This window comes from Podarcis pityusensis (genome assembly GCF_964106645.2).
Source record: "Podarcis pityusensis genome assembly, chromosome: 7".
Taxonomy (NCBI): Eukaryota; Metazoa; Chordata; class Lepidosauria; order Squamata; family Lacertidae; genus Podarcis; species Podarcis pityusensis.
The window spans coordinates 64,911,903-64,924,558 of NC_138031.1; the positions used below are offsets into that span (position 1 = coordinate 64,911,903).

The 12,656-nt window shown below is 43.0% G+C and overlaps 2 protein-coding genes across 2 annotated transcripts in view; both read left to right on the top strand.

Moving 5' to 3' along the window:
* Positions 1-12,656, top strand: part of F13A1 (coagulation factor XIII A chain) — a 74,418-nt gene that overhangs the window by 39,260 nt on the left and 22,502 nt on the right. Inside the window, exons 6-8 of the mRNA XM_081014779.1 lie at positions 2,817-2,924; positions 8,551-8,725; positions 12,400-12,538. Coding sequence (XP_080870905.1) covers positions 2,817-2,924; positions 8,551-8,725; positions 12,400-12,538 — 422 coding nt within the window. The remainder of the gene's footprint in view (positions 1-2,816; positions 2,925-8,550; positions 8,726-12,399; positions 12,539-12,656) is intronic.
* Positions 490-12,656, top strand: part of LOC308481798 (uncharacterized protein) — a gene marked incomplete at its 3' end in the record, with an annotated part of 231,645 nt that continues 219,478 nt past the window's right edge. Inside the window, exon 1 of the mRNA XM_081014502.1 lies at positions 490-680. The remainder of the gene's footprint in view (positions 681-12,656) is intronic.

Genomic DNA, 12,656 nt, shown 5'->3' on the forward strand with positions numbered 1-12,656 from the left:
GTTTCTTTGTTCTTCCTTTTGCTACGAACATACCCATAAAAGCCTTTTTTGTTGCTTTTAACCTCTCTAGCAAGCCTGAGTTCATTCTGTACTTTAGCTTTTCTGACTTTGTGTCTACACGTGCTGGCTATTTGTTTGAATTCCTCTTTGGTGGTTTCCCCCCTTTTCCATTTTTTGTACACACCCTTTTTTAATCTTAACTCAGTTAAAAGTTCTTTAGATAGCCACCCTGGCTTCTTTAGGCACCTTCCATGTTTCCGTCTCATTGGTATTGCCTGAAGTTGTGCTTTTACTATCTCCCTCTTAACAAACTCCCAGCCATCATGAACTCCCTTTCCTTTTAGTATTACTGTCCATGGGATCTCACCCAGCACTTCCCTAAGTTTTATGAAGTCAGCTTTCTTAAAGTCAAGAAATTGAATCCTAGTATGCTTGGCTGCTCCTTTCCGCTGTATAGTAAACTTCAGAAGAGCATGATCACTCGCGCTTAATGATCCTTCCACTTCTACCCCACTAACCAGGTCATCAACATTGGTTAGGACCAGATCTAAAATGGCTGTTCCTCTTGTTGCTTCTCCCACTTTCTGGACAATGAAGTTGTCTGCAAGGCAGTGAGGAATCTGTTTGACCTTATGCTCTTGGCTGAGTTTGACATCCAACAAATATCCGGGTAATTGGAAGTCCCCCATTACTACTATCTCCCTTCCTTTTGCATGCTTGGCCATCTGCTCCAGGAAGGCATCATCTATGTCCTCCGTTTGGCTTGGGGATCTATAGTAAACTCCCACAATGAGGTCACTGTTATTCATCTCTCCCTTAATTTTGACCCAAATGCTCTCACTTTGGCTTTGAGGTTCTAAATCTTGGATCTCTTCACTGGTATACACATCCCTGACATATAACGCCACTCCTCCTCCTTTCTTGTCTGGTCTGTTTCTCTGAAATAGATTGTATCCCTCCATTATTACATTCCAATCGTGGGACTTATCCCACCAGGTTTCAGTGATGCCTATTATTGTCAGTATATGGAAACATCACCGCTGCAGACACCCAGATTGTTGACATCACATGATGCGCCTATCTGTGGGAAAGAAGAATTTCCCAGGACGTTCACAGGCTGGATAAGTCTTTTTGAAGAGTGTAACTTGAAACCTTCTGTGTGCGCATGTTCAGGAAGTTTGTCAGACGTGCTAGAAGAACTGAACTGAAAGGACGTGTTTTTCTCCAGTGCTGTAATGTCAGAAATAAACATCATGTAAATAGATTTCTGACTTATTTTCTTTCCCCTGCGGAAGCAGGAGGGAGGGGTTGTGCACTTTACCCACTCTTGGGAAAATGTCGCCTATCAAAATCTCCCTGGTCTGTCTGGATATCAGCCAGAGGAGGTTACCGGTATGCAAGCTCCGAGGACAGTGAGAGGGGCCAGCCTCTATGGAGGGGGCTTGCAAACCGACAATTATGTCATATTTAGTTTGCTGTACCAAGAGCTCAAGCTCATCTTGTTTATTTCCCATGCTTTGCGCATTAGTGTACAGACATTGAAGTCCATTAATCATTCCCCCGTGTCTCTTATTTAAGGATTTGTTCCTCCCACCACTAGGTCTGCGTGCTGTTTGCTCCATTTGGTCTATGAGCCATTGGTTCAAGTTCTTCCCTTCAGAGCAGGATAAAATAAGCTCGCTCCCTCTTCCATGTGACAGTCCTTGAGATAGTTGAAGATGGCTATCATATCTCATCTCAGCCTCCTCTTTCCCAGGCTAAACATACCCAACTCCCTCAGCCGCTCCTCAAAAGGCTTGGTTTCCAGACCCTTCATCATCTTGGTTCCCCTCCTCTGCACACGTTCCGGCTTGTCAAAATCCATCTTAAACTGTGGTGCCCAGAACTGGACACGGAACTCCAGGTGTGGTCTGACCTTATTCAACAGAACAACTGCATATAGGGAAGAAGCCAAAAGGGCATTCTACGTGTGACTCTTGTGTAAAACAACCAGAACCTGCCCTTGTGAGTTTGCATGGGTCTGATGTGCAGCTGACTTGCATAAACCACCTTTGAACTGCAGCACTATGCCTGTCTTGTCATGCACCAGTGGCAACCATGGCTTAAAGCAGTGACATACTCTGGAGCCACCTTTAAGTCTAAGCTGGACAATCCCACCCACTTTAATTTTTATATATTTTCACCTTTACAATTCATGTCTCTCCCCATATGAACTCTACCACTTGTGAGCTGCAAATTGGACTGTGCTCCATGTTATGTACAATACAGGAAGTGACGGCGAACTGGTATTCAGAGGCAGCTTGCTTCTAATTGTGGAAGTAGTACGTAGACTTCATGATGGCTAGTCATTATCTTCATCTTTCTAGTTTTTGGAGAGCTTGCACCCTCTCTTTTTCAGAAAGGCCTTTGGCTGCTGAAATTTTTAATTAAAGCTTTGTACTACTGCTGCTGAGATATGTTGGTTTTGTAGTATATTAATGGGGGGTGCTTAATGATAATTTTTATTGCAGTTTTATGGTTTTATATTATCAATGTAAGGTGCCTCAAGCCATAGAGAGGCGGTGTTTCAATGGCTAAGGATTGTTTGTCGTTTGTGTAAAGATTTATATCAAACATCTTTTGGTGGTTTGATCTGAAGTGGCACAGCTGAAGTTATAATTCGTATACTGTATAAGAAAATTGGTGTTTCCTACATGGAATTGAAAAAAGAATTCTACTCCCTCTTTCGAAGCAAAGAGCATTTGTTTCCTGTTTGTTTTCTAGAATGAGCACTAAATCCATTCTCTGTTTCTTTCTTTTTCCTCCCTTTTATTTAGTTTGAAGAAGGTGTTTTGGATGCATGCCTATACCTGATGGACAGAGCGCAGCTGGATCTCTCAGGCCGAGGGAATCCGGTCAAAATCAGTCGCGTTGGCTCTGCAGTGGTACGTAATGAACATATAGTGGATGCAATGTGTGGAGTTTAATGAACCATTTGCTTGTTACTTGGCTTAGGTCAATATGCCCCCATCAATCTCAATTGCGCTCTCTCTCTCTCTCTCTCTCTCTCTCACACACACACACACACACACACACACTTCAGTTTTAAAGCCCCAGGGCTGGCTCAACAGCTGGGCTAGAGCAACAGATTATGGAGTACCACTGAAAAGCAGTGCCGGATTTACATATAAGCTATAACTTAGGGCCCCACTCTCTTGGGGGCCCCCAAAAAATTAAAGGGGGGGGGAAGTGTGTACATTTCCAAAATATAAGATAAAAAACAAATAAAACAAAACCTACATACAGCAACAGTGTTTTGTGTTGTGTAGGCTCCTATTTGTTATGTGCAAATGGCTTTAGATACCTATTAGGTCCATAAATTACCATATAGCATATATTCAACACAAAGAAACAGTGGCAATTTGTTGTTGACAAAGGACAGCTGGACATATAAAGGGCCCCATCATCTTCAGTAGCTTAGGGCCTCCTCAAACCTAAATCCGGCCCTGCTGAAAGGCAGTGAACTGACACATGAGGGTGTCAATGCCCAGTATTTCATTTTTGGTGGTTGTACTCAGTTGTGTAGTGGCAAATATAGGTGGCTTACAAAAAAAATAATAATAATCAGTGCAGATCTCCATGCATTTCAGCTAGATTTACTATTTTCTGTGCATGTGCCTGGCCAAATGCTTGGGAGTGCTCCGATATCATAGTCCATGTAGCAGAAGTTGCACACCATTTTCTTGAAACTAAAGCCCCTTGTGTTTCCAGTGTTCCTCAGTGCTTAGATTTGGAGCATACAGAACAATTTCTCCTTGGTGTCTTCTCCCGAGTCAACCTAGGAGCCAGGGGTGCCAACTCCCAACGGGCCTCCCAATATTTTTTGGGGGGAGTGGGTCCCCCGTGTTCAAAAGAATCAGGGCCAAGCACCTGGCTGAATGTGGTGTGGCTTAAGTGACCGTCTCCTTCTCCTCTTCCTCCTCCTGCCATGGAGTAGAGGGGGAAGCAGCCCCCAGCCCGTGGCGGCAGCAGCAGGAGGAGGAGCCACTGGCCATTGGAAGTATGGTGCCACCACGTTCAGCTCTGCCTCCTGGCTCCTCCCGATCTCCTGACGCCACATTGGGACTTTGTGTGCATGATGTCACACACTATGCCAAAGGCACAACATTGTGCCCCCACCCTGCAATCTCAGACCACCACACCTCTGACTATGCTGCACATTTTGATACAGGCTAGAGAGAAGTGCATTCCGTAAATTCAAGCCACCAGGATCATGACAGCAGTGCAGTTTTGGAATGCAACACAGTGATTTTCCCCTTTCATTAATGTCTCAGTGTTTTGGCCTAGAGGAAATTTATCGACTTTTCTTTAAAATTAGGACTACAGTGATAATTAGACTTTTAAAAAAAGAAAAAGAGGGGAAGGGAACGGGGAGGGAGTGCGTCCTGGTAAAAATCAGAAATAGCCCGAAATGCTTTGGAGCTTGAGGCAGACAATTCAAATAGCATCCCTGCTGATAATAAAAAATATAAAATAAAAAACCAAATTTTGCTCACCCACAGCTTTGGACTGTCTCCTAGCTCGTTTTAGATAAATTAGGTAATTGATACTGTAATGCCTTTTATCAGCACCTCTCAAATCTACACCCTGAGGCAAGCTGCGTCACCCTGGCTCATGGTAGATCCAGTTCTGTCTAAAATAATAGGGTCTCAAAAAATAAAATAAAAGCGGGTTAGGTTCCCCAAAAAGTCTAGCGACAGAGACTACAACCCTAATCATGTCTACTCAGAAGTAAGTCTAATTCCATTCAGTGGTGTTTACTTCCAAGTAAGTGCGGTTATAGTGTAAGAGACTGAGCTATTAATCAAGAGGTCCTTAGGTTGACTTTTGTCTATATGTAGGCCACTTGTGCATCACCAAAAGAAAGGGTGAAAGAAAGATTTGCATACGATAATTTGTATGTATATATGCAGATTTTTTGGGGGGGGGGACTCTCTGTAATTTAAGTAGAAATACAATACGTCTCACTGTTGTGGGGAAGACTGTGACCAGATGACCTGTGTCAAAGTCCCTGCTCTCCTCTTCTGCTTCTTTATCACTCTCCTTCCTTGGAGGTTTTTAATCAGAGGTTGGATGGCCATCTGTCACAGATGCTTTAGCTGAGATTCCTGCATTGCAGGGGGTTGGACTAGATGACCCTTGGGTCCCTTCCAACTCTATGATTCTATGAACATCCCTTCAACTAGAGGACTGTTAATCTGTAAATAACATGGCCACTCTACCTCTGCCATGAGCACACTAGGCTGGCTTTAAGCAAAACATTCTCTCTCTCAGTCTGCAATATATTAAGTGGATTCTAAGGGGATAATGGGACGCAGGTGGCGCTGTGGGTTAAACCACAGAGCCTAGGACTTGCCAATCAGAAGGTCGGCGGTTTGAATCCCCACGGCAATGTCAGCTACCGTTGTTTGGTCATGGTCCTGCCAACCTAGCAGTTCAAAAGCACGTCAAAGTGCAAGTAGATAAATAGGTACCGCTATGGCGGGAAGTTAATGGCATTTCCGTGCACTGCTCTGGTTCGCCAGAAGCAGCTTAGTCATGCTGGCCACATGACCCGGAAGCTGTACGCCGGCTCCCTCGGCCAATAAAGCAAGATGAGCGCCGCAACCCCAGAGTTGGTCACGACTGGACCTAATGGTCAGGGGTCCCTTTACCTTTACCTTAAGGGGATAATTATACAGTGGTACCTCGGGTTACAGATGCTTCAGGTTACAGACTCCACTAACCCAGAAACAGTACCTCAGGTTAAGAACTTTGCTTCAGGATGAGAACAGAAATCGCACAGCGGCAGCGGGAGGCCCCATTAGCTAAAGTGGTACCTCAGGTTAAGAACAGTTTCAGATTAAGAACGGACCTCCAGAACAAATTAAGTTCTTAACCTGAGGTACCACTGTACAGACTTAACCTTACAGGGTTGTTTTAAGGATGGGCTATGTGAAACCCTTTGAACACGTGGAAACACCGTACAAGTGCTAAATATTAATTTTTTGCATTCTAAGGTGTAGATGATTTGGTGTTTAATTTGGAAGGCTCTTAATTATTATTCCAGGCGTGAGTGGTGGTTTGTGGGCGGTTTTCTGCAAGTTACAGGGAACCAGGCAGAGGAACGCCCTCCCGCCAGATGTCAAGGACATAAAGAACTATACAACTATACAACTTTTAGAAGGCACCTGAAGTCAACCCTGTATGGGGAAGTTTTTAATGTTTGATGTTTTATTCATAGAATCACATAGTTGGAAGGGACCCTGAGGGTCATCTGGTCCAGCTCCCTGCAATGCAGGAATATGCAGCCGTTCCTTAAGGGAGTCGAACCTGCAACCTTGGTGTTATCAGCACCATGCTCTAACCAATAGAGCTATCCATTTGCTTACTGTGCTTTTATGTTTGTTCGAAGCCACCCAGAGTGGCAGGGGCAACCCAGTCAGATGGGCAGGATACAGTTGTTGTTGTTGTTGTTGTTTCTGTAGCTCCTTTCTAGTCCAAGGATGGCAAGCCTCTGGCTCACTTGCTGATGAACCCCAACTCCCACCAGCCCCTGCCAGGATGGCCAACAGTGAGGGATGATGGGAGTTGCAGTCCACCTACATCTGCAGGGCCACAAATTTGTCTGCCAAATTTGCCTTTTGCCAGGCACAGTGTGTTGGTTTTCCACTGGTATGCAAAGAGGAATGATACTGCCATCCAGCCTGCCTAGTGCCTTTTTATTTCCTGGCGACGGCCACTCAGGGTCTCGCCCTGAAACCCCTTTAGGTCTGCTGCTGAATGCTTATCTCAGGGTTCACAGGAAGTCGATTTTCTAATTAGAAACCAGTACTTAATCCAGCCAAAAGCTTTTCAATGAGAGTCGTGATTTATTTGGCAAGAATGTAGCAACTCGGTATTAACATAATTACAAGGTACAGAGCAAAAGGAGCTTTTCCGCATAGCCTCCACTGATTTGGTTCAAATTGCTGGAAGGAAATGTATTGCTCACTAATAGCTATCCATTTAGTCATTAGTCAGCAAAACTCTCACTCCATACAGCCTTACCCCGAGCAAAGTTAGACAAGCAAAATCTTTCTTGTTCTCATGATGGGCACATGGTAGACAGCCTATTTCCACACACACATACACCGCTTACTCAGGATAAATTATATCAAAACCCTTGGAATTGCAAGGGGGTCAAACAGAAGTTTTCTATTCTTTTTCTTGCAAAACAGGTCAAATGATTTCTGGGACACATTTTGTTTCCCACTAAATGCTGATAAGTTTGGAGCTGAATCACACAACCATTTTGGTGTTGCTGAGGGGTTTTGGGTGTGCTTGAAAGCTCGCGCTTTGAAGGCACACTAACCTCATACTCTCCAATTTTTCAGGCGCATGTACCTTCCCAAAGAATGGTCACTACTAGATCCCCAGCTTCCCCATATCAGCTCACTCAAATCAGACCATTCCTTCAAACTTGCCATTAGTGACCAGAAGAAAGTCCTTTTGTAGCTTTCCTCATTCATACAGATCTTAGAACAACTTGTACGTGTGTAAATATAGCCTGTTGTAGGCCACAAGCCTGTAAGAAAAATGCAGCTCAATTTGTTGTGGCAACCTGGCATTCACCCAATGAGCAGTGGAGGTGATCTGAGGATAGAATCACATTATGTATCTTCCTCTTCTTTGGCGATCACTCATAGCCGAGTAAGATTGTTTTAACAGTGAGTCCGTAAGTGACTGTGGAGGCCAATTCTGGAGCCACACATCCTTCCGCAGTGGGGACATTGCTTTCCGGGTTGGAGTTGATCATGGTGAGGGTTTGCCAAACATGCCTTTCTCTTTGAACGTTTCTCCCTCTCATCCTGAGTTCAAGCGTCTTCAAAGCCCATGACAGCTTTGTCTAAAGGCTGTTTATGAATGATGCATTATGGATCATCCCATTATGTGAGAATGCATTCTCACATAATCCTGCCTGTAAGAATGCATTCTTAAGGGGCACCCTCCTCCCACAACACGCAGCCTTGACTCCCCACCTCCAGAACTCTTATTTGTGTGGGGAATTGCGGTCAAACATAACTATGCACGAGTGGTAGTTAATGCATAAACTGGGGTTCTTCTGTGTGGTTTGTGACTCAGGTTCAAATCCTAACGGATGTCTTTTCTGTGTGAATTTAGGACCCTTCCAGATATACCTTTTGTGGGTGATTGTGCAGTCAGACACGATCCTGTTTTCAATATTGTTTGTGCCTGCAGTAGTGCTGCCCACTGCTTTGTTTCCAAGCAGTGCTTATCCCGTAACTACCTCATGAAATCCCAAAATTTGTTCTACCACAAATGTGCTGGTTTATTAATTTGTTTTATCCTGCTTTTGTTGCACTGTAGCTCTTCCAGACAGCAATATTGTGGCAGGGCTAGGGAAGCATTGCAGAACAACTAATAGAGCAGAATAAACACACCTTTTACTGTGCCAGGAACATGTTGCAGAATGCACTCTCAATAAAGCACCCGTCTGGTGGGCCTCTCACTGGCTTGTTCTCCCTCCAGATCAATTCTAAAGATGATGACGGTGTGGTGTATGGCTCCTGGAACAGCGTTTATGAATACGGAGTGCCACCCTCCTCTTGGACTGGAAGTGTAGAAATTCTGTTGGAATATCATAGTTCTAAAGAACCGGTGCGGTATGGTCAGTGCTGGGTCTTTGCCGGAGTCTTCAACACCTGTAAGTATGAGATAAAATATGCAATGAATCTTTTGTGGCATGGACACTGTTTCTTTTTCATGTTGGAATGAACCAGAGCCCTCCCAATACCCTTCTGAGATTGCATTGATGCTTGCACCGAATAACAATAATCTTGTTGCACGCCACCCCAATCTCCAAGGGCTCCAGGCGCTTACCAAGGGCTTGGTTTCCTCAGAATGGGCAACAGTGGACACTGTGGTGTCTTTATTATTTATGGCTTGTTTACACATACATACAACTTTCTCCATGACATAAATAATTTTATAAACTTCTATCATAGCACCTCTTATGTGCCTTTTCTGTAAACTAAAAATGGCAAATGCTGCAGTCATAGGGGAGTCATATAATAATAATAATAATAAATAATAATAATAATAATAATAATAATAATAATAATAATTTATTTATACCACGCTCATCTGGCTAGGTTTCCCCAGCCTCTCTGGGTGGCTCCCAACAGAATATTAAAAACACGATAAAGCATCAAACATTAAAAACTTCCCTAAACAGGGCTGCCTTCAGGTGTCTTCTAAAAGTCATATAGTTGTTTATTTCCTTGACATCTGATGGGAGGGCGTTCCACAGGGCTGGCGCCACTACCGAGAAGGCCCTCTGCCTGGTTCCCTGTAACCTCACTTCTTGGAATGAGGGAACCGCCAGAAGGCCCTCGGAGCTAGACCTCAGTTTCAGGGCTGAATGATGGGGGTGGAGATTCTCCTTCAGGTATACTGGGCCGAGGCCATCCCCTTGAACATTTTAGTTGCCCTTTTCCAAACTTTTTCCAGCTCTGCAATGTGGTTTTTGAGGTGACCCTGACTTACAAGGAGTGATGACCTGTGACTTTGTGGTGAACGGTGGGATATACATGCTGAAAGCAAATAAACCAATATTCCCATCCACTAACTCTCTCAAATGAAAGGAAACATTATGTTGCTGAAATGCAGACAGCAGAAGCTGGGCACTTTCGGTACTGTTGTTGCAAAGCACTTAGCCAAGTGATAAATAGCCAAGACATTAGCCTGTTGTGGTGTTTTGTTTTTTTAAAATGGAAGATGTTGGAATGTACATCTTTGTTTAAACATATATTGCCATATGTAGAAGAGACACAAACTGTAACAAACATCCTGTTTCTGTCGCAGCTGGCAGAACTCCAGAGTAAAACCTATCTTTCCCTTCGTAGTCATGCCAATATAAGTAGGTATCGCCAAATATAAAGAACAGCTAGGCATTAAGAAACATCCAATTTATCCACATCCACTTTCATTCCATGGGAGACGCGTTTATGAATCTCTATTCAGAATGTGGTGAGCGTGGATTTTACGCAAATGCTGTAAGGACATATTAAAGTAAACCTTGAGCCATGTTCCGAAATAAGACCACATGTCTGCAAGGAAATTAACATTTGAACGCTCTGAACTTGGTACATCTCTAACACAATTTACAGAAAGCATGCTCTACTTGCTACTCCCAGGTTCCCTTGCTACAGGGGCTCAGAAAGTCAAGACAGGATAAGTAAAATACTTTGATATATATCCAAAAGAAGGACTGTATTAAGGCAGTGGAGTCTGATCCATTCGGACAAATGGGGCACTTCCATCTGCCCTCAACCAGCCCCATGCCTGCCTGGCTGCCTGCCTTCTTACTTATGAACAGTCTAGGGGGTAGCACTGTCTGCAAGCTTCTTCCTCCCTTAGCCTATGTAGAACTCAGTGGGAGTAGCTGGGTAAACATAGACTTTGTTGCTTCTGTGACTCTGGCTCCACCTACTGTTGGCCTCCTGCTTTCTGCCCTGCTGGTTTCAATGGGCACCAGCAGCCACCACTGTTTGTGAGAATCAATAATTGTGAATGATCACACATAAAGCCCATCAAAAAATCTCCGAGAAGCCCATGAATATGAGCTGAAACTTTTGCATTTATTTCAGGCATTTGCTTTCCCAAAGCTCTAAATGGTTTGCATTTAAAAAAAAAACAAAGACCCAACAGCATTTACAATCACATATAAAATAAAAAAATCACAATAATTAATTACAATTCCATTTTAACAGAACTCCAGGAAAAGTTTCCACCAATAAAACCACATCCTATGGCAATCACATTCGTCTTTTAAAACACACACTCCGTGTTTAATATGTGCAGCAATTTAATTTCCAGCTATTTAGGGTTTCTAATGCTGTATGGGTGCAACGATTCAGCTTCCCAAGGTTACCATATTGAATATTTTGGGACAGTCATCTGTTAAAAATGTTAAAACATTCTGAAAAAGAAGGAGCAGAGCCATTAATCTTGAAATTGTCAGCTGAATTATTTCCAATGAGCCTTGATGGCTTGCACACTCAAAGTCTGGGAGGGCATTCGAATTAAGCTTAATCAATAGGTGCATATGGCATTGGAGGAATCCAGGCAATTTGTCATCAAACCATTAAAATGAATGCGCAAGAAACATTACTCTTCTGCATGAAACACTGCAGCCACCTTAGGGCTACAGAATATGAACTACGTACTGCAGGAGTGTCAAAAATGAGACCTCGGGTCTTATTAGGTCCTTAGGAGGCCCTGGTGTGGCTTCTTCTACGCAAGAAGCTGCATTATACTCGTCCACCTAGCTCAGTATTGTCAACTGGCAGTGGTTCTTCACTTGAATAATAAGGTGATATTAAGATGAAAGTGTAATGAAAAATTCAACCTATAATAATGTACCATACAAATGCAATACAATACAAGCAATAAGAGACCTGTGTGTTAGATAGATAGATAATTTATTACGGTCCGAGACCAGCTTATAAAACACACTTGGGGGGTACAGTCACAGAAGAAAAACAAACAATTAAAACAATGTACAACAATAAATTTAGAAACGATGTACAACCATAAACCTGTGTGTTAATAAAAATGCAAAAAACAGTCTCAGCAAGATTAAACTATCAATATACATATCAATGAAATGAGTACCAAATATATTTAAATATATTTAAAATCCATGCATCTGTAGAGATAATGTACAAATTCTGTGGAGAAGTACAATTAATGTCATTACGTAGAGATAAAAACTCTGTTTCTGTACTTCCTTAGCCTTTGTGAAGGCTGCAGGTGAAGTCTTTACATTGGCTGTAGCCATTTTTCCGCACAGGAAATGAAAAAAGTGTGAAATTGATTAAGTGGCAACTTTTGGCTGCAAAGGAAAGAATCAGGGTCACACTCTAAGCATACCCTCAAGTCTTCCTCCTGAGGATGCGAAGGAAGAAAGGAAGAACTGGGGGTGCATTTAGAGTCTTCCTTCTGGAGGATTCTTCCCATTGGAGTAGAGTCATCTCATGTTCTGGGGTGCCAGGTGATTGACAGTTGGGTCGTGATGTCTACCTGTCAAAGTGGCCCATGGGGGGTGGTCTTGGGAGGGTTATGAATGCAGGTCAGTGGCCAGTTCTAGTTTGTCAGCATTTACTATTCTGACAATTAATTTGCCAGGTATGTTTCTTAGATCTTTTATGACCACCCTAAAAAACAAAAAAACTTAGTCTCCATAGTTTATTGATAAATTGTCCTTCCTACAATACTCTCAGTAACCCTCAAAGATTTATATCTGTTTAGTCTCATGCAAACACCACTGCATTGACTTGAACATTTTTCTTAAAAAATAATCTCCTCTTCTAATAGTTTTGAGGTGCATAGGAATTCCTGCCAGGGTTGTCACCAACTATTCCTCAGCCCACGATAATGATGCCAATTTGCAGCTGGATGTCTTTGTTGATGAAGATGGAAAGGTGGATTCCAGACTCACAAAAGACTCGATCTGGTAAGGTATCTGTTGCTTATAATTTCCATAAAATTGAGACAGTTCCACATTTTGCATTTCAAACCCCAATCAAGGGCCTTGTACACTTTCCATTTGTATTATTCTTTTTGTGTGTGTG